Source organism: Phaenicophaeus curvirostris, chromosome 1, assembly GCF_032191515.1.
Source record: "Phaenicophaeus curvirostris isolate KB17595 chromosome 1, BPBGC_Pcur_1.0, whole genome shotgun sequence".
Lineage (NCBI taxonomy): Eukaryota > Metazoa > Chordata > Aves > Cuculiformes > Cuculidae > Phaenicophaeus > Phaenicophaeus curvirostris.
This window is the reverse complement of record NC_091392.1, coordinates 23,290,518-23,317,934: the sequence shown is the minus strand read 5'-3', so window position 1 is coordinate 23,317,934 and position 27,417 is coordinate 23,290,518. Positions and strand designations below refer to the sequence as shown.

At 38.8% G+C, this 27,417-nt stretch overlaps 1 protein-coding gene across 2 annotated transcripts; it reads right to left on the bottom strand.

The window, feature by feature from the left end:
- Window positions 1–485: 485 nt before the first annotated feature.
- Window positions 486–27,417, bottom strand: SLC13A1 (solute carrier family 13 member 1). Of its 2 annotated transcripts, none has more exons than XM_069850777.1 (15): window positions 27,290–27,417; window positions 25,270–25,398; window positions 23,667–23,803; window positions 19,514–19,701; window positions 18,870–18,927; window positions 18,713–18,779; window positions 18,054–18,217; window positions 12,737–12,856; window positions 11,688–11,786; window positions 11,498–11,599; window positions 4,922–5,025; window positions 3,923–4,032; window positions 3,104–3,265; window positions 2,050–2,187; window positions 486–1,948 (listed from the first exon to the last, which is right to left on the bottom strand). In XM_069850777.1, the coding sequence occupies exons 1-15, from the start codon at window positions 27,386–27,388 to the stop codon at window positions 1,805–1,807; spliced, it is 1,821 nt and encodes a 606-aa protein (XP_069706878.1). In that variant the 5' UTR covers window positions 27,389–27,417; the 3' UTR covers window positions 486–1,804. The 2 variants fall into 2 exon arrangements, with proteins under 2 accessions (XP_069706878.1, XP_069706888.1); XM_069850787.1 differs by having other exon boundaries at window positions 18,054–18,214.

Genomic DNA, 27,417 nt, shown 5'->3' with positions numbered 1-27,417 from the left:
GCAGGACCAAAGGCCTCCATAAACAATGACTTCCTTGTTTATATGTTGCACAAGCTTCTGGGAAGACACCATATGATATAATCTAAGACATGCATAGTGGATTATCTACTTGCATAAGCATTTCCCTCTAGTACCTGATAAATTAGAGGCTTCATTTAGCAAAGTGCTGCATCTCTAATCATAATCATTTCTGCAGGGGATTAGTTAACGTTATTTGTATAGTGGTGGCTCCTGATTGGCCTATTCACAGACACAGCCCTATTTGGCCAAGCATAGTATAAAAACTAAAAAATAAAGAAAAAGAAAAAGGAAAAGAAAAGGAAAAGGAAAAAAGGAAAGGGAGGTATCCATCCTAAAGAGATAGTCTCAATCAGGCTGAAAAATGTGGTGGCATGTGCAGATAGAATTACTTACACAAAAACGTAATCATTACAAAAAAGTGCTTCTTTAATAACTCATTATAGCTAATGAAAGCAAAATACATGTACAACAATCCTGTACACTGTATTCTGGCATTTTGGAAATCATGACGTCTCTACTTTAAATATGCACTATAAAAATAGATGTAAACCATCTAATCAAAAAAACAAAAGCATTTTTTGTTGCCGTTGTTAGGATAAATTACAGTATCTGCAAAAGACAGATTAAGGTTTACAGCCATCATAGAAGTGCCCAGGGAGTGACCCAAGATAAATACACTCAGATTTGTTTCAGCCTATTAACTAAATGCTCTTTACAAATTGTCACAGGCCTTCCCAACAGGTGAAAAGAAAAACACTGTAGTCCTTACAGTGAAAAACATGTAACAACCATGTAAAACATCATTATTTGAAGAAATATTTGAATTTCAACCTTCCATTCTGACTACGTTGCACTGATTTGTGTTTACACTAACACAGTCTAGAAACCTTCACTGCCACTTGTCCTGTAGAGATCATGAGCCTCCTGGTGAAGATGCACTGCAGTCCTGATTGAGGCAGTAAGCATCACATTTTCAGAACTTTATCTTGTGCTTTCATTCATGAAGGGAGGATATATCTCTATTTTTGGCAGAGAGGTATGATGATAAATTAGTCTCCATTCATATAGATCAACTCAGATCTATCAATACACGTCTATTCAGAAAAATGCTAAACGACAACAATAACAACATGTTTCAGAGAAGTCCTGGAAGGATGTGGACTAAAAATATGTTTAAGTACATATTCTCCTTCCAGATTACAAGGTGCTTAACAGATAAAGTGCTGTGTAAGTGGTCATACTGCTCTTCTCCATTTTTTTTGTGCACTTTTGACAGGTCTATAAACTGTGTGTTCAAGACAATCCCCTGTCTGATCTTTTTCTTGTGAACAACACCATTTCAAACAATGTTTGAGTCTATAAAAGAGAAAACAAATATGTTCTTGGACAACATTACCAAAGTAATATTAATAACAGATATTTAAAACTAAAAAATCTGAATCTCATTATTCCACTACTCTTGAGAATGGGGGCAAACTGCCAGTGATAATGGCTATGCATGTTTATTTTTTCCTTCATAACATGAAGATATAAAAATTCAGACTAGCTGAACTAGATTAGAAATTTAATCTAAATTTATGATATTGAGAAAGTAGAGTACTCTTCCTGATTAGACACTCAGCCTGGATCATCAGTCTCTAGGACTGTAAAATACGGCATTTATAGTAATGTGGATTCTTGTTGCTGTGGTGACAAAAAGCATTTTAAATGACTCATCACATGTCAATGGAAATGAAAAGAAACAAAACCAATACAATCTAATCCTCAGGATTATTTTTTTTTTTTACAACCCGGTGTTATTTGCAGAAGAAATGATTGGTGCCCAGCTTGGGTAAGTATAGAGATCGAATATAGGCACTATCCACGTCATGATTGCAAGCATAACTACAGCAACTCCGATGATGTTAATGCCCAAACCAGCTTTCACCTAAAGGAGAAGAAAAAGAAAGCAGAAACTCACATCAAGACACTGAAGAAAGTTTCTAAAATGCCAAAAACCCTCATTGGGGAGTTTTGCTTACAACTCACCATGTCCATAATAGTTAAATGACCATATGAAAATACAATGGCATTGGCTGGATTTGCTACAGGAAGCAGGAATGCAAAGGAAGTACACAAGGTAGCAGGTATCAAAATGAAAAGTGGATTCACATGAATGGCTTCAGCCTATCATAAAATAGAGAACAGCTGTCAAGGGACACATTTGCCAAATGAAATACATAGATACAAGCTTATTATATTAAAACAAATGTACTGTGAACAGAATTGCCAGTTTAAATAGTGAGAAATAAGCTTTACTGATAACTCATTTTTAAGATTATATCTGGGAATGCTTCAAAGAAGAAAAGGTGATTCTAATACAGAATAGCTACTGAAACTTAAATTCACGTCTGATGTTTTCTACTTGTTGCTGAGTCCATAAAATAAGACTGTTACAAAGAGTATGGGTACTGCACAGACACTAAAAGCAAAACAATGCAAGAAAGAAGATAAGTTTGAAATTGTATATAATATATAGGAGTAATTCAGCGTAGTGAGGACTGAGGTTTCTTTGTAAGAGAGGGAAAGGGTATTAGTATGCTTCTAGGCTGGCCAAGAGGAAAATCTACAGACTAGAAGATATTAAGTTCTTAAGAAGAAGAAAGAACTGAGTGTTTTGATAAAGAGGATCAGAAAAAAAGGACACAAGTGAACTAAGGAAAGAAGAAATGAGAATTAAGTGTTAAGTACATCTATTAGCTCTCTTTTCTCTTTGATGGCAGCTTAAAAGTTGCGCCTCAACCATTTCACTAAAGATGTGGTCCTGAAGAAAGACTGAGAGCTGTGTTTTTCAAGTGCTTCACAAATAGGAATAACATCATTGACTTGAGTGTTGAACTTTCACCTAATTTTACAGACTTTTCAGCATCTCTTCTAAGAAAGCCTCACAACAATGAAATATACAATGCACAACAGAGGACAACAGAAAAAATACATGAAGTATTTTATGGAAACTTTTAAAAACTGAAGTTTTGAACAGCTATATTATTACATAGATGATAGAGCAGATTGTGATTAAAAAAATCACCTGTGTTATACTCACCAAAGGAGACAGTATGGGCAAAAATATCGTAATGGTAGCTGGATTGCTGGCCACTTCTGTTACTGAAGTGACAATAAGGCATGATATCAGGATAATCAGCCACAAGGGTAATGATCCTAGAGGGGTCAATTTACTTGCTACCCAATCAGAAAGTTTTGAAACCTGCATCAGGAATATGATAACGTTATTAAGTTTAACAAATAATTGAAAAGAATTTAAGAAATGTTATAGAACAGAAATTTACTAATCTGCTAATTGTGAAGTATTTGTATAAAAGAGACAAAATCTGAAATATTCCTGCCACATACATTTAAGCATATTTTTCTAATTCACTGGTGTCCTATAGGAACCCTTGCAAACTATATTCTGTTTATTTATATTTGTACCTTTGAATCGTTTAGAGGAGTCATGATCAGAAAACTGAGATATGCATGTACCAGGCTTCATAACCAGTGTGTGGGCCCAAACCTGCCTGATTTACTGGAGCAGCCAGCAGGGCTCCAGATGAGAGGTACCTTAGTGACATGGGGCATCAACTCTGAGACTCTAGAAACAGTATTTCTGCACAATTCCAACTACCATCAGGTTTAAATTATATAACAGTGGCCATCATTGTGCATAGTCTTTGAAGACAAAGCAAACTCCTTTTTTGTAAACCTGCTTTCTGAATATCTTAAATATTTGTCACATTTATCACATCCAATATTGCTACAGAATAACTCGCTAAAACAAGAGAATAACTGTGATTTCACCGTATGTCTGGATTTTTCCTAATATATGTTAGGCTAATTGTTCAGTACCTTCTATAAACTGCATTACCTCACAGCCATCTGCCAGTGCAAATCCACCACCAACAAGAATAGCTATTTCCCAGGGCATGCATGACTGAAATTCCTTCCAAGTAATCAGTGGAGTGTAACCAAAAGCAGCTAAAGAAAAAAAAATAAGACCAAAACAAAAAACACACTCAATCAACATTTAGAAATATATTAAAAAACATCTTGAAACAATCTTTGTTAGGAAGTACTCAGGAAATATTCAAAGGCAAAATCTCATCATTATAACATGAAGAAAGTCTTTGACATGAACTACTTGCATTTCCTGGGACAGATTCATAGCTGGTGAAAAATGTCACAGCATGAACACAATAGAGCTACAATGGTTTCCACCAGCAGAGCATTGGCCCCTCTCCCCGTCTTCCGTAAGTGGGAGATAGCTGTGGGAATCAATGAGTTTAATTTACTCAATAAAACTGCACTATTGAGACAGACTGCTGAGCAAATGCTGTTTCACTTAGGCTCATTTATGTTCTGATCTTGCATTCTCTGTGAACTCCCAGATCTCATTGATTTCAGTAGCAAAATTGAATGCATTAAGAGAACAAGCTGGAGGTGTACTCTACTCGGGGTAAATTCCATTTTTAAGGGGAAAAATTAAATGAGAATGGACTCGTTTGCCAGGATGAATTTTGTAGAGTACCTTAAATGAGCAGTAACATTTGCAAAAAATAAAACCAACCCTGCTCCACACCATCCCTTTCAATGCCCACTGCTGTCAATGGAAAGGTGGTTTCCATTGGCAGTCATTGGCTGTAGGTAGTAGGTTTCTAACAGCACTATCTCCTGCTGCTCATATTGCCTGACTGTTGGCACTGACTTCCAGGCCAGGGATGCTTTATATCCCAGCAAAATATCATCCTGTATTAAGATTGTAACATTAATATTCAACAACTTTCCTCTAAGTAGTGCAATAAGTTATATTTATGATTGCATCCTAGATACCTTAATGTAGTAAAATCCGCATTAAAATATACTCAACTGTTTTCTCCATTTGAAGTCTTAGACAATGTTTTTGCTGGAATAATAAAGAACAGGACGCCTATCACTAAGGCTGTTGTTGAATCTGTAGCATAGCCTTTATACCTAAGGAAAAGTTAACAAGAAAAAAACACGTAAATATATATATATAGTCAGGAGGAGCAGGGGAAAAGAGTGAGGAGGAGAATGGAGGGGCAGAAAGGAGCTGTTATGTGCTGATGACTATTCCTCATTCCCCACCCCTCACACCACTCGGTGCAGTGGAAAGAGGAAAAGGAGTCAGGAACTGTCAGGAATGAAGTTGAGCCTGGAAAGAAAGGGAGTGGGGGAAATGTGTTTTAATTTTGTGTTTGTTTCTTGCCATCCAACTCTACTTTCAATTGTCAATTAAATTGATTTCTCCCAAATCTAGTCTGTTTTGCCCATGGTAACAACTGGTAAGGGATCCCTCTAAATTTATCTTGACCCAGAAGCTATTTTTTCTCCCTTATCCTGTTGAAGAGGGGGAGTGAGAGAATAGTTGGATGGGCATCTCACAGCCAGTCAAGGTCAATTCACCACGTCTGTAGAAATATTAGGTGTAAGCCCTCTAAATTCATAAATAAGCATCTTGAGTAAGCATGTGTCATTTTGCCATAGAATCATAGAATAGTTAGGGTTGGAAGGGACCTTAAAGTTCATCTAGTTCCAACCCCCCTGACATAGGTAGGGACACATCCCACTAGATCAGGCTGACCAAGGTCCCATCCAACCTGGCCTTAAAAACCTCCAGGGATGGGCAGCCACAACCTCCCTTGGTAATCTGTTCCAGTGTCTCACTACTCTCATGGTGAAGAAATTCTTCTTAATGTCTAGTCTAAATCTGCCCCTCTCCAGTTTATACCCATTCCCCCTTGTCCTATCACCACAAGCCTTTATGAATAGTCCCTCTCCAGCTATCTTGTAGGCTCCTTTCAAGTACTGGAAGGTCGCTGTCACACAGAAATAAGCTGGGGAAGAAGAATGTTTGGGAATAGCTGATGCTTAAACAACTAATTTTCACAGTTCAATGCTAAATTTAACAACTTTAATATGCTGTGTGATAGATTTAGTCCAACTGTAATAGATTCAGTCCATTCAGCTTAAGAGCACTCTGTGTACCCACAAAGGATGATGCGTTTGTAGCAAAGAGAAGGCAGTAGGGCTTTATTATCACCTTATTATAGCTGTCACTACTAGGGTCATAGACATAAGGGCCATGTTTATTTTGGTCATTTCCAGTGCCAGAAAACTGCTTGCACTAGTGTTTCTTAAACTGATCCAATATTCTTCTAAATTGTATGGAGTAGCCCCAAGATCAGGTAAAGTGTAGAACTGAGGTCTAGGCCCATTTTAACAGATCCGTCTGACTTCATTACACATTGTTAGGTGATGACATATCCCAGTTTGTCTTATTTGAGTTAAGATGTCAATTCAAATTAATAATAATTTTTGTTGAAGAAAGTTAAACCAAACATGTACTTCAGCTTTGTTATTTTTTTTCCTATTTTCTGTAAGTTCTTCTGTAATTTTTCCTGAACTGATATTCCGATATATTTTTCATCGGCTTCATATCACATGAATTTCTGCATATGCAGCTACAGTAGGTACAGACATAAACTTCCCAGCAGTCCTTCCCATCAGCTTAAGGCTTTATACTAAACCAGGGTTTTTCACTGAGAAAGGAAAATCATCACCCAGTTACATGTTACAAATGTATGATCTGGTGGATCATTTTGCTTTAACAGTGTTAGATGAGATTCAAAAAAACCTTAATATACATAGCAAATTGACACTACAGCCAGCATAGTTTTAGCTAACACTGTCACAAAATTAAGTAGCCATATAGTTAAATAGGTCTTCTAATATATTCTGTCTCCTGCTCCCTATTGTCTGCTAGCACAGAAAAGACTTTTAAGAAACAAGTTATCATTTTGTTATGGTTTCTTAAGGCAGAAGGTTCTGCCTATGTATCACCTTTAGACTAGGATCAGATGCACTGGGTCTAAAGAGGAGAAAATTTCTCCCTCTAGGATCCTATCCAGCACCCACTTAAGAGTTGCCAGGAATTTTGAAGGAATGCAAGATTTAGGCACAGAAACAATTTGTGCTGCCACTTTCTTCTAGGCAGCTGCTTCTTCACAGAAAGGTTGAGGTTGTAAAGAACCTCTGGTTGTCACCTGGTTGAATATCATCTGCTCAAGCAAGGTCACCCACAGACAGTTGCCAAGGACCATGTCCAGATGGCTTTAGAATATTTACAAAAACGGAGACTCCACAGCCTTACTGGGTAATTTGTGCCAATGCTCGGTCATCCTCACAGGTAAAAAGCGTTTCCTAATGTTCAGGAAGAACCCTCTATGTTTCAGTTTGTGCTCATTGCCTCTTCTACTGTCACTGGACACCATCAAAAAGACCCCGGCTCCATCCTCTTTGCACCTTCCCAGGTATTTTTAAACACTGGCAAGATGCCTCCACAGCATTCCCTTCTCCAGGCTAAACAGTCCCAGCTCTCTCAGCATTTCCTTACAGGAAAGGTTCTCCAGTCCCTTAGTCATCTTTGTTGGTCTCCAGTACATCCATGTCTAGTGCTGGGGAAGGATCACCTCCCTCAATCTGCTGGAAGTACTCCTCCTAACAGCCCAAGATACCATTTGCCTTCTTTCCAGCAAGGGCACATCACTGTCTCATGTGCATGTTGATGTCCATCAGGACCCCCAGGTCCTTTGCCACCAAGCTGCATTCCCACTGGGTGGCCCCCAGCATTCACTGATGCCTGGAATTCTTCCTCATCAGGTGCATGACTTTGCATGTCCCCTTATTGAACTAGGGAGGTGCACACAAACACTTAGTATTCCTGATGCAAAACACCATTCTCAGAAAACCTGCTTGGGACACACACAACATCCTATTATGAAAACACACATGGCTTCCAAACAGAAGCTTTTCAATCATTAACAAACTCTAGGATAACTATATTTCAAAGCCAATTTATCCAAGCTGTAATACAATTGCATACATAGCATCTGACTGCTCATAACACTGCAAACCTGATTGTCCTATAAGGAAGCAAAAAGCTGTTATTTAAGGAGATCTTACAATGACTCCAACTGAGATCATTGTAGAGAACAGGCCTGTGGGCAAAAATACACAGTGGCCTTGTACTGGAAGTAAAGAAAGCAATAAAATATGCAGAAAAAAAGAAAGAATACACTCAGACAATCTCAGGAAGTGTGAGGGAAGCCCAACTTGCATACATCAACTGTAATCAGCCACAACCCAGTGTTGAACTTTATGTTTCTTATAAGGTTCATAAAGTCCTCACCAAAGGTCAACTTGAAACTCCTGTAATTGAATCCAATACTCTACAGCCTGGAATCAGGCCAGGACATGGAAGGAAACTGCTGTTAACAGAAATGATGCCTGTGCCTGTGCTGTCAACAGATGGGAGGGAAACAAGTGTTTCAACTATCTGTTGCTCTCTAGAGTGTTATAAGACTTTTATTAAAACACCCTGCTCTCTGCCTCCAGAGGGATGCAACAGTGGTTCAGGGCACAATAAAGGATTAGTCTTTAATAGATTTACAAAACTTTCTCAAGAAAAATTGACTGGTAAAGGTGATTTATATTTGAAAGGCATCTGATAATGCTGCTCTTTTACAATGAGCTCTTCTCAGTCCTGATACAGTACAAATGTGGATTAAAAATTGGCTAACATTTCAAAAAGTAGTCCTTAAAAACTGGTGTGTTATCATCATTAAATATCAATATTTCTGCTGGGATTTCAAAAAAAAATCACTGTCTGTATTTTAAAGGGATACTCATGATGATGCAGACAACAGGCTGAGAACATGAACATGTGTGGTGAGATTGATGAGAATTTGCTTCTTGAAGTAAAACTTTGATCATTCCATTTAGTTTGGCAAAACCAAGCTTATAATTCAATAGAATTAAACCAGATCAGTATATCCTCAGAGCAACTATCACAGAAAAGTTCTTAATCCAGCTGGGAAAGACAAAAACAGATGGCTGGAAGCTATATTTAGACAGAAAACAAACTGTGAGATTGTCTTGCTTAGTTTGGCAACAGAGAAGATTGTACCCCAGGACTATCAAGGAAAGAAGTAAATTCTAAATCTGAGGAATCTGTGCTTTGCCACCCTGATACCAAGCCTGGTTGCATTCTGGGAGTTCATGTTCTAATGAAATAAATCTATAGCAGGCTTAACACAGAATAACGAAGCTCTTCTGATCTTCAGCATGTTAGAACAAATGAACTGACAGTCTGTCTGGTGTAAGATCTTGGGAGTAGTGTAAATCATACCTAATGAGACGCACCAACTGGCCATGGAGGGTCTCAAGGTTACTTATAGCTCTGACATTGCAGCTTTTTCTAGGGGAAAAGCTCATCATTGTAGGTGACAGAAGTTCCCCAAGGCTGACTTGAGACTGTGGAATAGAGTCCTGCACAAAATACATACTATCAGGTTTCTGATAAGAAATCAGATTTCTGAGGGCAGAGAATATTTCCTTACAGCAGTTTCCTGTAGCATAAACTTAAGGAAGTTGTGCACATCCCTACCAGTATACTTAAATCCAAAAGACTGGACAATTTTGTACACAGAAACATTAGGGACCGGGTGCATAAGAGATGTAAGCTGCAGATCATGCACTGCTAGAAGCCTCGTGGACATCACGGTGATGAGTGCAATGTAACCACTGACAGAAACAGTTTTCTTGGGTTTTAAGTTCTTTTTCCTGTTTGTCTCTTTGTTTTCTTTAAAGAAGATGACTCATAATACTTCCGGCAGTACCTGTGCTGGCTCCTTGCCCCACTCACGTATCACAGCTGAGTAGTTTTCTGTTGCTCAGAAAGTAAAAAACCAATTGCCTGGTTTTATGCTAATTAATGCAATTGATTGATTGACAAAATTAACACTACATAGAAATAGGCAAGGTCTAAATAGTAAGGAATGCTTTCTTTCCACTTAAAGGTTTCGTTAAGCAGTAACAGAAGCTTTGTTTCACTTTACCTTGCCTCACCCAAATCATGTGATTCAGCCTAAAGTAACATGACACATCATTGCATACTCTCTCAAGGAGAACATTTGAGGGAATCTACAAATTAACATCCCTGTGCAGGACCTGTAACCATGTTTAATACAAGAATATTCTGCTTTTTCCTGCCAGTGAACAAAATTCTCAGACAACAGTAAGTAGACAACTTCAAACAGGAAAGTCGGGATCTCTGTACTGAAATAAGCCATTGGAGCCTTAAGCCCCAGATTTGAAAGGTTGTTTTAATTGTCTGTTTTTCAGTATCAGATATATCCCATTAAATGGTCCTTGATAAGCACTAGATGTTAATATGAAGCACAAAGAGAAACAAAGCCAGCCTAATTGCTTAGATGGCCTATTGCTTGATTAGGTCCAAAACCACTTCAAGAACACAGTGTTTTGTATAAAACAATGATCATCAGCTCTCCTATGGTTATAAGGCAAAAAAAAATATGTTCTCTTGCAAATTTTTTAATAAAGAAAAATATTTTAAAAACAATCTTAGCTTTTCTTGTACTTTTTAATTTTTCTTTGTACTTCAAATGTTCAAAGATCTACAATTATTTCTTGTGATAACCTATACCAAACTCTCTGGCAGAACACTACTGCATGTGTGTGTGTACGAAAGGTGGGAGTATATTTAAAAAAAGGAGGCACAATGGATTCACATTTACTTTTCATTTATGACAGACACACAGGAAAAAAAAAAAGAAAAATTACAATTGAGGTCCGGTACTGGCCTTTGACCCATCCAGTAATAAATGTTAAATCCAGAAGGGCCTAAACAGCACAAAGTCCTGCTCCTCCCAGTCCTGCAACTACTTCCTATAAGTCCAGAGAAAAACTCAGACCTTTATCACAGAACAGGACTGAAATGACAGTAATTACAGCAAAAGAATAGGAGATATGACTATATTATAAGTTCTGAGGAACTGAAAATCAAGTTGAAGGCAAAAAAAAATGTAATAGCTCCTGAATAGTTCTGTTTTTTTGGTGGTTAGTTGAACTGTGACATTGAGAGAGAGTTATGTACACAGAGATAGTAATTTCTATCATTAATTACTAATTATTACAGCTGTCAAAGCAAGAGATGCTTCCCTGTATGGACTCAAGTTTGATTGTTACTAAGGACAGTAGATAAAAAACTTGTAACTAAAAATTTATTCTCGAAACTGTAGATGTGCTGAGGAACTAGGATACTGTAATATCAGTCATTATGCATTCTCCCTCACTGGATCAGCTCTGAAAACTAGGCATAATCCTGCTGAGGAAGCACTTTATTTTATCCTGTAAAGGGTTTAGCACATTTCAGATATTGCACACATACATCTATGAAATTGCTGGGGTTTGCCTGTCCTGTACACGCTACAAGTTTGTCAACGACTTCAGCCTGTTAGAAGTTTTGAAAGTTTGTTTGGTTGATTTTTAAATTGAGAAGAAAAGAAGGTATGTAGTTAGGATACAGTACGGTTCTTTCTAATGTATCAGAAAGATTACTTACTTCGGGAAAAGTGAAGACCATCCTGGGATGAAGCCAGGCTCTCTGGTGAACCACAGCAGGGTCATTAGAATGAATAGGACAAGTGTAACGATTTCTGGGTAGCTAGAGGAGAAATAGAACGGCTTATAAAAGTTCTGAATTCACACTTGGATTTACTTGCTTTTGTTTGAATATCTATAGTTTGACACACCTCATCCGTCCAAGTTTCTTGTACTCCTCTTGAATCACCTGTGCTGAGGCCTTTTCTCTAGGTGTTTTCTTCTTGCCACACTTGAACATGTTTTTAAAACTGGAATGTAAATCAGCAATACTGAACATTGAACTAACAGTATATCCAGAAAAAAAATAGTCCAACCTTTCCAGTTACCAATAACACCTTACAAAAGTAAAATTTTCCCTTTACAAGGTAGTGTCTCATACTTAGTTATCACACACCAAAATAAGCATATGTGAATTAATCAACAGAGGTTAATGGGAGATTGGCAGAAGCATCAACAAAATGTATCCTGTTGTTGACTAGCTCATTTGTCCAGGAAGGATGAAATTTTAGTCACGGAAACGAATTGAAACAATCAAATACATAACCTATTTAATGAAAGCCATCTATGACTTTGCTTTACCTTGTTTTGTAATTAAAATGTTAGTGCCTCATGAGTAGTTTGCATACTGATCAGTAGACCATTTGGTACAAACTAGGTTGTCATACTTCAGTAAGACCCTTACACAGTGTTATGGAGAACATTGTCAAAACAATCAAAAAAATGAATCAATAAATGTTCACACATTTCAAAAGTGGAAGGTTTTTACTTCACATTTACAAAAATAGTAATCCAGTTTATATCACAAAAACTCAAGTATTCAAGCTGATTGCTGGCTCTAGTAAAGGGCAACATATTGGCTATAAATCTTTTAGTCTTAGATGGAAATGTATAAAATTTCAATATTCTTCTGTCATGCATACATGTACTTTTTAATGATGATGTCTACATATTCTAAAAGAATGGGTATCCTAATTTGTGACATGAAATTTCAGCTTTGGGCTGCAGAGTCAAGGATCCTTATTTTAGAAAATCCTTGTTCCAGCCAGGGGCACAGTCATACCAATCAAGTACACAAAAGCACCGTTGCTGCATTATCTTCTTGTTGTGCCTGCTAAACTTAGGTGAAATATTTACTCCTGGCACAAAATATCTCTTATATAATCGACAATTAGTTTTATTGATTACAACATTTACTTACTCAAACCCAAGGAAAAGCCACTGTAGCCAGACCCAGGAGAGCACCAGAATAATAACTGTGATGGGGATGGAAAGGATAAACCAGGATCCAAAATTGATGCACTGGCAATCCGGGTAACGCCTGGATGAAAATAAAAAACTGTTCAGCTGAACTTTGCAAAAGAATGAAGACTCGTGAGAAGTGCCAGAAAGCTTTGCTGCAAGAGAATGCTTCTGGCTGGCATGAGGTGGCCTCTGGTGTTCTCTTGCCTCACCCTCCCATCTTGTTCCTGATCATCATGACCACTACAGGAGATAGCTGTGCCGGTCATCTGAGCACTGGATCAGCAACAGGTCTGGGGATCTGTTACTGAACTAGTGGTGCCTAATCTGATTTCAGAAGGCAAAGAAGGGCCACTCACTGCATTAAGGATGGTTAGGGCTACAAAGAAATAGAAGAAAATGTGGAAATGAAGAAAAGCAGTTCTTTGAGGGGAGACTTTAACAAAAGAAATCATAGTCAAAAGAACGAGCTCCAATGAATTTAGAAGACAACAGTGTTGAGACTTCTATTGTTTAAGGTTCCATAAGGGATTCAAAACTGTTTAGAAACAAAATTATTACTAATTTCCAGGAAAGGCAGCAACATTAATTTCTTAGGTGGATTTTCTCTCCTGTCACCTTGGCTCTTTGTGATTGTCCTTATCTACTGTTTACAGATGTGGACTTTTCAACCAGAACTATCTCTACTCTGTGCATTTAAGAAATGTAGAAAAGGGCTTTGGCTTTCTGAAAAAAAATAATTTAATGTTGAATGAGATAGATGTCAGAAAGGCTAAAAGAACAGGTGAATGAATCCTGGTTTTCAATTTACTTTGTGAACCGAAGTTATTCTTCATTGGAGCTCCCCTAGCTCTGCTAAGAGAGCTTTTCACATTAAAGGTGAGAAAATGTTAGTCTCCTTGAACAGCCTTGCTTCTTGATGCAAAAGTCAGATGGAAGTGAAGTCACAATGTGAAGACAGAGGCTATAACGACTATTTCTAACTATTAGCCCATCTTTTGTATTAGCCGGGCCCAGAGAGTGGTGGTAAATGGTGTGAAATCCAGCTGGAGGCCAGTGACAAGTGGGGTTCCCCAGGGCTCAGTGCTGGGTCCAGCCCTGTTCAATGTCTTTATCAATGACCTGGATGAAGGCATCGAGTGCACCCTTAGCAAGTTTGCGGACGACACTAAGCTGGGTAGAAGTGTTGATCTGCTGGAGGGTAGGGAGGCTCTGCAAAGGGATCTGAACAGGCTGGACCGCTGGGCTGAGTCCAATGCCATGAGGTTTAACAAGGCCAAATGCCGGGTCCTGCACTTGGGGCACAACAACCCTGTGCAGTGCTACAGACTAGGAGAAGTCTGTCTAGAAAGCTGCCTGGAGGAGAGGGACCTGGGGGTGTTGGTTGACAGCGACTGAACATGAGCCAGCAGTGTGCCCAGGTGGCCAAGAAGGCCAATGGCATCTTGGCTTGTATCAGAAACAGCGTGACCAGCAGGTCCAGGGAGGTTATTCTCCCTCTGTACTCGGCACTGGTGAGACCGCTCCTCGAATCCTGTGTTCAGTTCTGGGCCCCTCACCACAAGAAGGATGTTGAGGCTCTGGAGAGAGTCCAGAGAAGAGCAACAAAGCTGATGAGGGGGCTGGAGAACAGGCCTTATGAGGAACAGCTGAGAGAGCTGGGGTTGTTTAGCCTGGAGAAGAGGAGGCTGAGGGGAGACCTCATTGCTCTCTACAACTACCTGATAGGAGGTTGTAGAGAGGAGGGAGCTGGGCTCTTCTCCCAAGTGACAGGGGACAGGACAAGAGGGAATGGCCTCAAGCTCCACCAGGGGAGGTTTAGGCTGGACATTAGGAAAATATTTTTCACAGAAAGGGTCATTGGGCACTGGCACAGGCTGCCCAGGGAGGTGGTTGATTCACCTTCCCTGGAGGTGTTTAAGGCACAGGTGGACGAGGTGCTAAGGGGCATGGTTTAGTGTTTGATAGGAATGGTTGGACTCGATGATCCAGTGGGTCTCTTCCAACCTGGTTATTCTATGATTCTATGTTTCTATGATAATTCTTTAATGAACAACAAAACAAGCTCTTGAATACTTTATACTAAGGAGTAAATTTCATTAGAGAATATCAGTGTATTGTGGTTAGATTTCACAGTAAATTTGTGCAGCGCTGAATATATAGGTAAATATTTCTAGTAATCTTAATATTAAAGTTAGTAGTTCTTCATCTACAGAGCAAATGTAGACTAGATGATCACTTTAAATGAAATGAAAAATATTTATTAAATAGTGCTAGCTAAATTATCTGCTATTGTTGAATTATCTCTTGTCTGAGGCAAGGATGGACAGGCCACACTGAAATATTTATTTTTTTAGACATTTTTCCTTTGGAAAATGGAAAAAGTGTGATTAATTTTAATAATCCTTATTTTACAGTGATTCTGTGCCAATAACAATAAACTCTTTCCAGACAAACACTATAAATGCCAACAAATTTGGTTCCTAGATCAAGTCCACATAAGATTATTCCTTCTATGACCTTTTTATAAAATTTCTTAGGTTGAAAATAGTGCACTGTTGACAAAGTTTGGTTCCCTCATGTTGGAAGATCATGGTCAGTAACCAAAACAGGATTCATGAAATTTAGTAACCTCTCAGTGAGTCTGATGGGAGAACCAAAGGTTTAATTGTGGGATTTACTCTTCTTCAAGCACAGGAAAACTCGGTTTTCTCCCTCACATAGTGTTGCCTTGTAACCCTTTATATCTCTAACCTCTTCATAGCCTTTCTCTCACTCTGTGGTGCAACTGCCTATGCTCCTGGGACCCATAGCCCTGCTCTAATATGGTCCAGTTGTGAACTTTGTCTTGCAGTGCCGAAGAAACGGCTTTGTTTGGGAAACAGCTTGACAAAGTCTCCATAGCAGAACTATGTAAGATTAGTTAGGTGATACTGCAGGCGTGAGATAACTGACATGAAGTTCTGCAGCACCCTGAAGAGGGAAAACACCAATATGGAAAGGGATAAAATACTAAAGGAAAAAAAAAATGGAGACAGAAGAAACGGGCTCAGTATCACCAAGGATCTGTTCCAGGAAACAGTGAGGACCAACCCATCTCATCCTCACAGATGCCCCTCTGGCCAGTAAAGACTTCTGGGTACCTTACAGGCAGTGGTGGGCAGACTAGTACTTAGCCTACTAGCAGGCTATGCTTCCTTTTGGTGTGTTAGCCATTACCTTTCTTTTTTCTCTCTCCCCAGCAATGTATGTTCTTTGGATACCATTAAAGAATGGAGTAACTCTGAGAGGACCAGTAACAAATTTGTCTTATAAAGAAGCCCTTATGGAAACTGGTCTAACTGGCAGGAATTATTCTGCTCTGTGGATTGCAGCACAATTGCTTGTCCTAAATCAACTGCAGGCTGAGAATTCCCAGCAACACCCAGGCCCCAATGCTAACACAGATAGTCTACTTTCCCCTTTACGTGACAAGTGAAAAGGAGGGAAGGAAAGAACAGTAAACACTAATTTCAGCGTATTTAATACTAAAATCAGGAAGATAAAAGGGATATAGAATTTCACAGTGCCATTTTCAGTGTTTTGTCACTGAGTGGGAAACCCAGGAAAATAGTGTATGTACAGCTTTTTAGCTGAATTATCCTCCCTTCAGGTGCTTATGATACATGATGGTAGGTTGCAAATATGTCCAAGTTGTACTAACAGGTCAATTTCCACTTCAGACAGGGCATAAATACAAATGTGGCCTCTAGGGAGAAGGGAAGCAAGATAGTTAAAGATAAAAATATTTGCACAGTTAGATGGTTGATTCAGCTCTGAGTTAAGGATTAGGCTCAGTGGTTGTGTAAAGATTAAACAAAATCCTGTGAGGTATAAAACTGGATTGCACATGCTGTGCTCCATGTACAGCCCATGCTCCTAGCAGAGGGTGAAGACCCAGGGGGAGAACAACAATCTGCTTGTGCATTCTTGAAGAGATTGTTAACAGCTAAGGCAAACTGAAAAACCAGCTACAAGCCAGTTTTCTTCAAGTTTCTTACAGCTGCAGGGAAATGAACAAGAATCCCTAGCAATCTATCTTGGATTCTTCTCAGCTCCTAAGCCTGCTTGAACCAGAAATCCTTGCACGTTTGAAAGTTTAATTCTGAAGGATTTATAATGCCATAGTCTGCCTTGTATAGTTTTTTTGCCCCAATTACAGGCATTCTGTTATAATTTCTATGCTATTTCCATTGTTGCTATTCTCTTAGCACAGGCTGATTTACAGACTGTACCACTTCAGTTCTCTTTACCAGCATGCTGAAGCCAAATTTCATCCATTCATGGAGCACATGTTGGAAGAAAATCTGTCAATAACTCATCTATCACTGTGGAATGGTCTGCCCAGGGAGGTGGTTGACTCTCCATCCCTGGAGGTGTTTAAGGTGCGGTGGATGAGGCACTGAGGGGCATGGTTTAGAGATTGGTGGGAATGGTTGGACTCGATGATCCGGTGGGTCTCAACCTGGTGATTCTATGATTCTATGATTTTGCCATTGGCAATAGAGAATCATGGACAGAGAATAATAAAAGGATTGTATTTTACAGTAGCAGTTTGCAGAAGAAAAAAATGTTCATCAAGAACTATTAGTTTTTCAAAAGCTTTAGAATGAAATCTGCCAATTTTCTTTTCAAAGGAATTCTAGTTAGAAAAGCAAAAGAATATTAAAGAATGTTCTTAATAACCTCAAACTGAAATATTCAATTGAATGCAAAGTTTCAGACTGGTTGGAAATTATTTGCTTTTTCTTTGGCTAAGAGACATAAATTCCTCATTTCAACAATGCACTAAGTAGAGCCTCCTGAAAGTCTCATGATGCTTTTTGCTGAGTTGACCTGAGTTTAGCTCCTGCTGTACTTAGAAATGAGTTACAGACCTTTAAGGCCAGATAGTGCTCGGCATATCCATGCTAAGTACTGTCTTCCTTCTCAGATAAGTCTATCTTTTCTCGTGCAGCTATTCAAAGAGTAAAGTAGTACTTAATGAAAGAATGGTCATCTTTCTGCATGTGTTGGATGATCACTTATAGCCTTTTCCAGTGTAAGGCAAATACAACCCTGCAGTTCCATTTTATCTATTTATCAAAAAAATAACAAAAAAGAAAGTAATAGAATCAAATAATATAAATCAAAGAGTAAGGTTTCTGATGCATTGTAGGGGAGCCATGTGAGAACTACAGAACGAACAGTTCAAATTCTGATTAAAAGAGTAAAAATAATTTAATGCAGTCTCTTACGTATTGAAGTGCTCAGCAAAAATCAGATTAGTTGATGTTCCTGTGATTGTGGTCAGCCCTCCAATGGTAGCAGAATAAGCAACACATAAGCACATCACCTTGAAAACTCCACTGTATTTGTCCTTTTTGCTTTTTCCCCGTGTTTCAGCAGGTGGAAGGTTCTGCTTAAAAAGAATATACACCAATTAATATTTAAGAAGAGTTCATCGTCAAGCACATGAATAGCACTCAAGGATGTCCCAGGACAGCCACACCATTTGCTGGCAATATAGCCACATGTTCTGTGGCTTGGTTTGCTGTTACAGTGGTACTGGGTATTTATGCAAAGGAAAAGAAGGCAGAGTCAAATCCTGAAGTCCTTTGCTTGAGCAGTTTCACTTTCCACACAGGAACTTCCTTTACGTACACTGATACTTACACACCAGATATATAGAGTTTATTGTCTGGTGAGGTTGGTTTAACTTGTATAAAATATACTAGGAGTTCAAAAGAACTAATGAAATAACTAAATAAGGAAACTGTAGGTATACGGGTATCTAAACATACATATCTTATTCACATGAAACTATCTTCATTGCTAGCTGAGCTGTGTTAGGAGAGAGACTTCAAATAAAACTATGTTACACATTAGGTGCATTAAATAAAGACATCTTAAGTACCTGCTCCTTTTCTTTTTCATTTTCCTTTTCAATTGTGCACACAGTACTTCCCACATTGTTGTCACATCTGGAAAAAACAAAAGTATGTGTTGCAATAAACAGATACAATATTTAGATGAATTCTTAGAACAGAATTTACAAAATTAATAACTATTACCCATTAATTTGTTTTTCTTTCTCTTTCCAGTCACTGGTTTCACACTCTCCTACATTTTCTGTAAGACATTGATGGAAAGACAGATAAGCAAAACCGGGAAGTCTCCATCAGCATGTCCGATTTCATGCAACTGCTTTGCATCATCCAATGAATACATTTACAAGTGCCAGTTTTAAAAAGCAGCTAAGTTGTGCCCTACTCCTTCATGACTCCTATTCCACAAAGTCTTACTCCTCTATTGATGAAAAATCTTCTCCTAATTTATAATCCAGCTGTGTACGTAGCCGGTTTGGATTCATTTGTTCTCCCAACATTATCCTAGAGATTAAAGAGCTCTTTTCTCTTAACTAACTCCAAGAGTATTTGTAGCCTGTAGTCATATTTCTTCACAGACTTCTTTTTACTAGGTTGAACAAGGCAGCCTCTTCTTTTTTCCTCTCCTATAATTGCCATACTCTGCACGTGTTCAATTTTAATTAATATTTGTGAATGTGAGAGAACTCACACAGGAATCCAAGAGAGGTCTCAAAACCAATCATGTAATGATGGTAGTACTTCCCTAGCCATTCAGCTTTATTTCATGTGGTATTTACCCTGCTGCAGAGTAAGGTGGGGCAAAGACAAAATCTGCAGTGCAAGCCTACCGTCCAGCTCCAGTGCTGGGTTGATAGAGCCATTAGAGCAAGACATCTCCAGTGCATCAGCTTCTGTTTCAGCTTTGATGATCTGCTGAGCTACAGCTTCTACAATTGGCATCACCATGGCAGCAGCAGAGGTGTTGCTGAGCCACATTGACAAGAAAGCACAGCTAACCATGAAGCCCAATGTAAGCCTGGAAGAGAAGATGTTACAGCAACATCTGTTAGCACCGCTCTGTTTAATACAAATGGAAAACTTTTTCAACAGAAAGCTTGTATATAGGCAGCACTGAAAATTTAAAGCTTGTAGCTGACCTCTGAGTTAGTTTATGAATTAAAATTATCTTGATCAAAGACACTGAAATAATCATATTTTAGATTTAGAGGCTCCAATATGTTATAAATTCAAACAAGAAACAATGTTTATTTACAGAATGATACTGTAGTAGAATCATCTATGAAGAAAGAGCACCTTGCATGTTACAAGAGCAAATGAAAATTAAAATGGCTATGCTGCTAATGTTATTAATCTTGTATTGTGCAAGTGAAGTGAAAACCTTGGCCTTATCGCTTAGGCTGAAAGTCTTCTAGATACGAGTCTAGGTGTTATAGGAAGAACTATTAGTAGGTGGTGTTTAACTTAGTTCTTAATCAGTGTAGGGATTATTTATGCTCCAATAAATAATCCTATTTTATATTAAATGGAAAAAATGTCATACAGTGCTTTAGTCTGGTCTTGGCCAGCTTATGCTAAGTTTACCATCAAATGCACTGAATTTCATCAGTGACGGGAGTCATCTTAGCTTTACTCTAAAATACTCAAATATTTCACATCATATTTGGTGAAATTGGACAGTAATTTTAGAATACAGACCACATTGTCATTTTTAATGCATCTCCTGGACTTGTAAATGAGAGTAGTTCTCTTGACATCCTGTCCCAAGCTACTGGCAATGTCATTAAACACCTGTCATGCATCACCACAGCAAAAGAATTACTGTGAGTGGGAGGACTGTGGTTTTAGAGTGTTTTCTGAGAAGTCATTCATGTCATTTGTTAAGCTTGTTGCCTAGCCTTGATCAAAAGCTTCGCAAAACTGTAAGCACTCAGCAGACAAAGATAAGATTTTTTAAAAAAAAAATTGTAAGCAATATTTTACAATATAAAAATACACTTCAAAATCCCTCTCATAACCATTCATTTCAGCTAAGAGTAAGAACATTTCAAACATCAATTTTTTCGATAGAGGTACCTTATTTTTTCTCTGTGTACTTTTGATTGCTTAATGATTAAATGATCTGCACACCTGCAAGTGGTGGATCTGATTTGACACAAATTGCCATCAGCAGTATAAAACCTATTAACTACAGGTAGGTTTTTATTAAGTCCTCAGATGGACATTGGGGAAGAATTGTAGTTCTAGGAGACTTTTATGCAGAAAATGCTGGTCAGGCTAAGCACACCGAAGATGAATGTTCACTGTAAGGAAATATAATTTTAATACAACCTGCAAAATTTAAACCCAAAGCAAATGAAGACATTCAATAAAGTGTTTAAAAATCATCCATCTTATAAGTCCACCACTAAAACATGTCCCTAAGCACCACATCTATATGTCTCTCAAATACCTTCAGGGATGGTGATTCCATCATCATCCTTCCCCAGGTAGCTTGTTCCAATGCACGACTACCTTCCTGGTGAAGAAATTTTTCCTAGTATCCTGTTTGAATCTCCTCTGGCTCTCCTTGAGGCCATTTCCTGTTTCCCTATTGCTTGTTACCTGGGAGAAGAGACCAATACCTCACTGCAACCTTTTTTTCTGGTAGCTGTAGAGAGCAACAAGGTCTTCCCTCAGTTTCCTCTTCTCCAGACTAAACAATCCCAGGGTCCTCCACCCCTCCTCATAAGACTTGTGCTCCAGACCCTTCACCAGCTTTGTTGCCCTTCTTTGCACACACTCCAACACGTCAATGTCTCTCTTGTAGTGAATGGCTCAAAACTTAACACAGTATTCAAGGTGTGGTTTCACCAGTGCCGAGCACAAAGGAGCAATCTCATCCTTAGTCCTGCTAGCCATGCTACTTCTGAGGCAAACCAGTTTCTTTAGGAGAATGCAGAACTCAGAAGGCTCTTGATATTCCACTTCCACTGCTGCATCCTCCGTGTCTTCTAATGCAGAAACCTCCTACAATGATTTCTCTAGCTTGGGCTGCACGAGGCTCCAATGTGCACAGACAGGCTGGGGACTCCTGCTATTGGAGGAGGAGGGCTATGCACATGGAACAGCATGCATCATTTTGCAGTGGGCACAACTAATGCACAGCAGATGCTGAGAGGTGGGAGGATCCTCTCATTCACAGATCATATTATGATAATCTTCACAGAATCACAGAATCACAGAATAACCAGGTTGGAAGAGACCCACTGGATCATCGAGTCCAACCGTTCCTATCAAACACTAAACCATATCCCTCAGCACCTCGTCCACCCGTGCCTTAAACATCTCCAGGGAAGGTGACTCAACCACCTCCCTGGGCAGCCTGTTCCAGTGCCCAATGACCCTTTCTGTAAAGAATTTTTTCCTAATGTCCAGCCTAAACCTCCCCTGGCGGAGCTTGAGGCCATTCCCTCTTGTCCTGTCCCCTGTCACTTGGGAGAAGAGGCCAGCACCCTCCTCTCTACAACGTCCTTTCAGGTAGTTGTAGAGAGCAATGAGGTCTCCCCTCAGCCTCCTCTTCTCCAGGCTAAACAACCCCAGCTCTCTCAGCTGCTCCTCATAAGGCCTGTTCTCCAGCCCCCTCATCAGCTTTGTTGCTCTTCTCTGGACTCGTTCCAGAGCATCAACATCCTTCTTGTGGTGAGGGGCCCAGAACTGAACACGAATCTTATCGTGCTTTTGTCATGATCAGGAAATGTGAGAGAGCTGATATAGTTATGAAGGATACTGCCTCCTCAGGGTTACAAAGCTGTTGCTGGAATTGCTCTAGGTATCCTCAGCAGCTGGCTGCAGGTTTCTGTGTCCACAGCAAGTTCTCCAGCAGTGTTCAGCTTAGCATAGCAAGCCATCCACTTGTGTTCTTCCTTTCAAGATTTCAGCCAAAAGATGAGAAATTAGGAGTGATCAAAAGAGAAGCTGAAAGAACTACTGCTGCATAGCTCAAGAATAGAACTAAAGATAATAGGAGGCTGTTGAACAGGAATGTAAGGACCATTTTGTCAAAAAAAGAAAGCTAACCTGATATCAAAAGATGCAGGAAAAAAAATCAAAATAAATGTGATATTTAAAATTTGGACAGACAAGTCACTGAGGAATAGATATAACCCAACATTTCCATGAGTTGTTAGTTAGATCACCTGAGAGGTACCTCAGTTTTTAGACCTAGGGTTGCTACTTTGCTGAGCTTTTACTTCCTGTCGCTGTCCACTTCCTGGAGAGGAGTCATAAGCATCATGTATTCTGGTAAGTGAATCTTAGCCTTATGGATATGCTGACAGCTTAATCTGTGGGCCTAAACCTTTTCTGCAAGCTTGTAAAGGAAGTAAGCAAGCAAAAAAAAAAAAAAGTTTTCTCTTCATAAGATACATGCTGTTAGTGAGTAAGTGGAGAGTGTGTAATTTCATTTCCTTTATCAACTCACCCGGCTGGGGTCATAGGTGGACAAAGAAAAAACACAAAAGAAGACATTAATGTATGTGCTTAATGTATTTCCCCACTACGTCTTTAATTTTATGACTTTTTTTTCTTTTCCCCTTTCTACGTATATGAATTCTTCCTGTATTTTTGGGAAGAATTTTGGAAACAGTATTGAAGAACAAATGAATAATAAGTGCAGCACAAATTTGCAGTTGTAAACATCAGGTATGTAATGTGCTACCACAGTTAAGAAACAGAATCTTTGCATTATTCACAAACTCTCCAGATTTTTGTTTAGAAAGTTCCCTAATATGAACAAAATCACTGCAGGGAACTTTCAATTAGGATCGCAGTAAAATAAAAAAGTCTCACCTACAAATTAATCATATAATTTAAAGTATCTGCTTTGTTTCACCAGAAATGAAGGGCTGGATTTTCACTACAGAAAAGCAATAGGCAATTTTTTCCAGAATACATAGCTTTCCACAAATCTTATTGTCCTTCAAGACATTGTTTAGCACATACCATGCAGGGTTGACACCCACCAGCATCACCATTCTTAAAGCCACCCTTTTGTGGAAATTCCATTTTTCTATTGATGTTGCCAAACAAATTACTCCAATCAGCAGCAGATGAAAGTCTTTAAAATAAGCAGATGCCACCTGAAATAAAAAAAAAAAAAAATTTGTTCACAAAACAATGACATTCTAATAGTATTTGATATTACAAGATAAATGAAAAAAATTCAATAAGGGTATATGTTGTAACAAATATCAACAATTTTTGGCCTAGATTTAGACTGATAATTTTTTTGAAACTGTTAATTTCGTTTAACAAAATAAAGCAGAAGTAACTGCACTGAACTTCATAGTGTTAAAATGAAAAATAAGGCTTATGATATAAGAACATCAGTCATATCTCACATACAAACCAAATCACCAATGAAATGCTGCTTTTCTTAATTTAGTCATCTACCCAACAGGTAAAAGAATAATTGTAAATACAGACTTAGCGTATGATCATTTGTAGTGTCCTCTAATTGACATGAAGAAGTATACTCAGCATTTTGCACATGGGGTCTTTAGCGTGTCATCTTGCTTCTGTGACATTAAGGATATTTTATATCTACCTAACACTTTCCCATCAACTGGTCTATAAGCACTGAATTGCAATCTACACAGAAAAAAATATTAAAGAAATATGAACAAGTCTGTAGGGCAAAGCATGTCTCTTAAACACCTCCAGGGATGATGACTCAACCACCTCCCTGGGCAGCCTGTTCCAATGCCCGATGATCCTTTCTGTGAAAAATTTCTTTCTGATATCTAGTCTGACCCTCCCCTGGCGCAGCTTGAGGCCATTCATCCTTGTCCTGTTCCCTGTCACTTGGGAGAAGAGGCCAGCACCCTCCTCTCTACAACCTCCTTTCAGGTAGTTGTAGAGAGCAATGAGGTCTCCCCTCAGCCTCCTCTTCTCCAGGCTAAACAACCCCAGCTCTCTCAGCTGCTCCTCATAAGGCCTGCTCTCCAGACCCTTCACCAGCTTTGTTGCTCTTCTCTGGACTCTCTCCAGAGCCTCAACATCCTTCTTGTGGTGAGGGGCCCAGAACTGAACACAGGATTCGAGGCGCGGTCTCACCAGTGCTGAGTACAGAGGGAGAATAACCTCCCTGGACCTGCTGGCCATGCTGTTTCTAATACAAGCCACTTGTGACCGGCCTCCAGCTGGAGTTAACTCCATTTCCCACCACTCTCTGGGCTCGACCATCCAACCACTTTTCCACCCAGGAGAGTGTGCGCCTGTCCAGGCCAGTGGCAGCCAGTTGCCTAAGCAGAATGCTGTGAGAAACTGTGTCAAAGGCTTTACTGAAGTCTAAGAAGACTACACCAACAGCCTTCCCCTCATCCAGTAGGAGGGTGACCTTGTCATAGAAGGTGATCTGGTTAGTTTGGCAGAACCTGCCTTTCATGAACCCGTGTTGACTGGGCCTGATCACCTGGTTCTCTTGCATGTGCTGTATGATAGCACTCAAGATCACTTGTTCCATGACTTTCCCCGGCAACATGGTTCTTTCTTTTGAGTTTTTATCATTGAAATGCACAATATGATAGAGAGAGAAAAAAGTTACCTCCTTGGATTGCATTATACCAAACAATGGGAACATAAAGGCAGGGAGCAAAGCTGAAACAGCCAGCGGCAAAGCTTCTGTGAGCCAAAAGATGGCAACTACAAACAATGTGTATGCACATTCTGCTTCCTAGAATACAAAAGGCAACAACAAAAAAAATGAGTTGATCATGCAGGAAAAGAAATCACAATTGCAAAATGTCCAGCTATGTTAGTAAAGAGATTCCCCCAGGCTTGAACAAATATGAGTAAAGGGAGCTGAATTTAGGGTGGATCCTTGTTGTCTGGTATTGATAATCTTATGATTATGAAGAATAAAATAGGAAAGATAGACTGTAAAGTAGTTATAAAGGTGTTTTTCTAAGAGATAGTAAAAATACTTAAGTTATACCACTTATGAAAGGTGGAAAGTCTGCTGCTTTTTCCTTCACACACAATTAGTTAAATAGGTCACATGGGAGCATTCTGAGACCATGAACTAACATAAATCACGAACATTCTGCAGCTGCAAGTAAACTTTTAAACTTCTAGGAGCAGCCACAGCCAATAAAAGTTCAAATTTTGTCTCTCATTAATCAACAAAATTTTGTCCTCAGCATCAATAAGGCAAGGATAAAATCGAATGTAAACAGCATTATGCAAGAGACACACTGTGCATTGATAAGAAACACAGCTTTTTTTTTCAAGATCTGTAATTTTAGTACATGTCTTTTATTTAAATTCCTGGAAAACAGCAGTTTTTTTAGGTTTTTTTTTCAGGAGAGTTTACATCACTGCTGCCTGTAAAATGCCACAGCCAAATACAATGAGATGAGGTGAGCCTAGTTTCCTCTAGAATCCTAGAAACCTCTTTTGTTTGGTTTTGTTCTATATTTCTGCTCTGGAGAAGAATGGTTTAGATCTCTTAATGCCACTGGTTAGGTGAGAAACTCCTTCACAGCAGAAGAGATGCTTTGTGTTGGGAAAGAAATAGCTTAATGAAATGGCTCTAGGAATCTCTAACTAGAAAAGAACAATTTTAAATTCAAGCTAGTCAGCTATAGCTGTCATTTATTTTGGGGGGGAAATTTCTTGTATGTATGAAACAATTTGATAGTGTCAATTCATTTATCACCCAGAAAATTTTCATATGATGAAAGTACTACCACATGAAGAATTTCTCAAGGTTTTCCTCTCAGAGAGGAAACTGAAACACTGAAACTGTGAGGTGAGACAGTGTGAAGCATGTTGCTCTGTAACCAAGGAGTTCTGAACTGGACTTTAGTGTATTGTTATGCATGAAATGTATAATGCATATGCGGTAATATATATCACAGAAGAATCCCACTTGATTCTGCTGACATCAGAGCTAAATAGAATTACTTCTAGTGATTCTACCAAATAGAACCACTAATAAATTTTTTAGATAGCTGTTTTATCAGCCTGGAGTTGTCACAGGAGTTATTGAAAGTCCAAAGGATTTGTTTCAAGTAAAATAAAACTAAGATATCCTGCCATGATCTTTGCTCTACTTAGGAACTAGAGAGAATTTCTCAGATTATTGATTCCAGTAATTGGTTATTAGACAACACAATATATGATGAACTTGACAAAATCCATCATCAAATACAAATGTAATTGCAGTTGTCTTCTTGACAATTCTACAATCTACATTGTTGATCATGCAGAGCTGTTTAAAAGCAGCCAAAATGCAATAGTAAGGACAGGATTTTCAAGATAATTCAGATGATGTTAAATGAGAAAAACATTTCCTTAACAGGAAAACAAATATATAATTCAGAACTTCATGCAAGCAGCACAAAATCTTACATTAAAGCTGTTGTCTTCTCTGCATTTCTATGGAAATACTCTGAGTTGATAAAAAAAAATTAAAAATAAATCCACAATACGAACATCATGAAGTCATTCAAGGTCTTATCCAACCCAAACCATTCTTTGATTCTGTGATTCTGAAAAGATCTGGTAATCTCAGGCTTTCCATACAGGTCCAAAATAATTACCTATCAAAGCCGGTCACTTACTTTGGTTTTGATGATAAGTGGAAGTGGAAGTAAAAGCAGTGGGGTGAGGACAATGAGCAGAAACCTTCGGTAAGCTAGGAGGTAGCTAAGAATCTTCATGGTTGATGGCTGGTAGAGGAACTTTCCTG

Coding starts and splice junctions, on each gene's coding strand:
- SLC13A1 (XM_069850777.1), bottom strand. CDS start 27,388: ATGAAGATTCTTAGCTACCTCCTAGCTTACCGAAGGTTTCTGCTCATT. Junction 25,399..27,289: donor CACTTATCATCAAAACCAAA/GTAAGTGACCGG, acceptor TTTGTATTCTAG/GAAGCAGAATGTGCATACAC. Junction 19,702..23,666: donor GTGGGTGTCAACCCTGCATG/GTATGTGCTAAA, acceptor CTTCTCTTCCAG/GCTTACATTGGGCTTCATGG.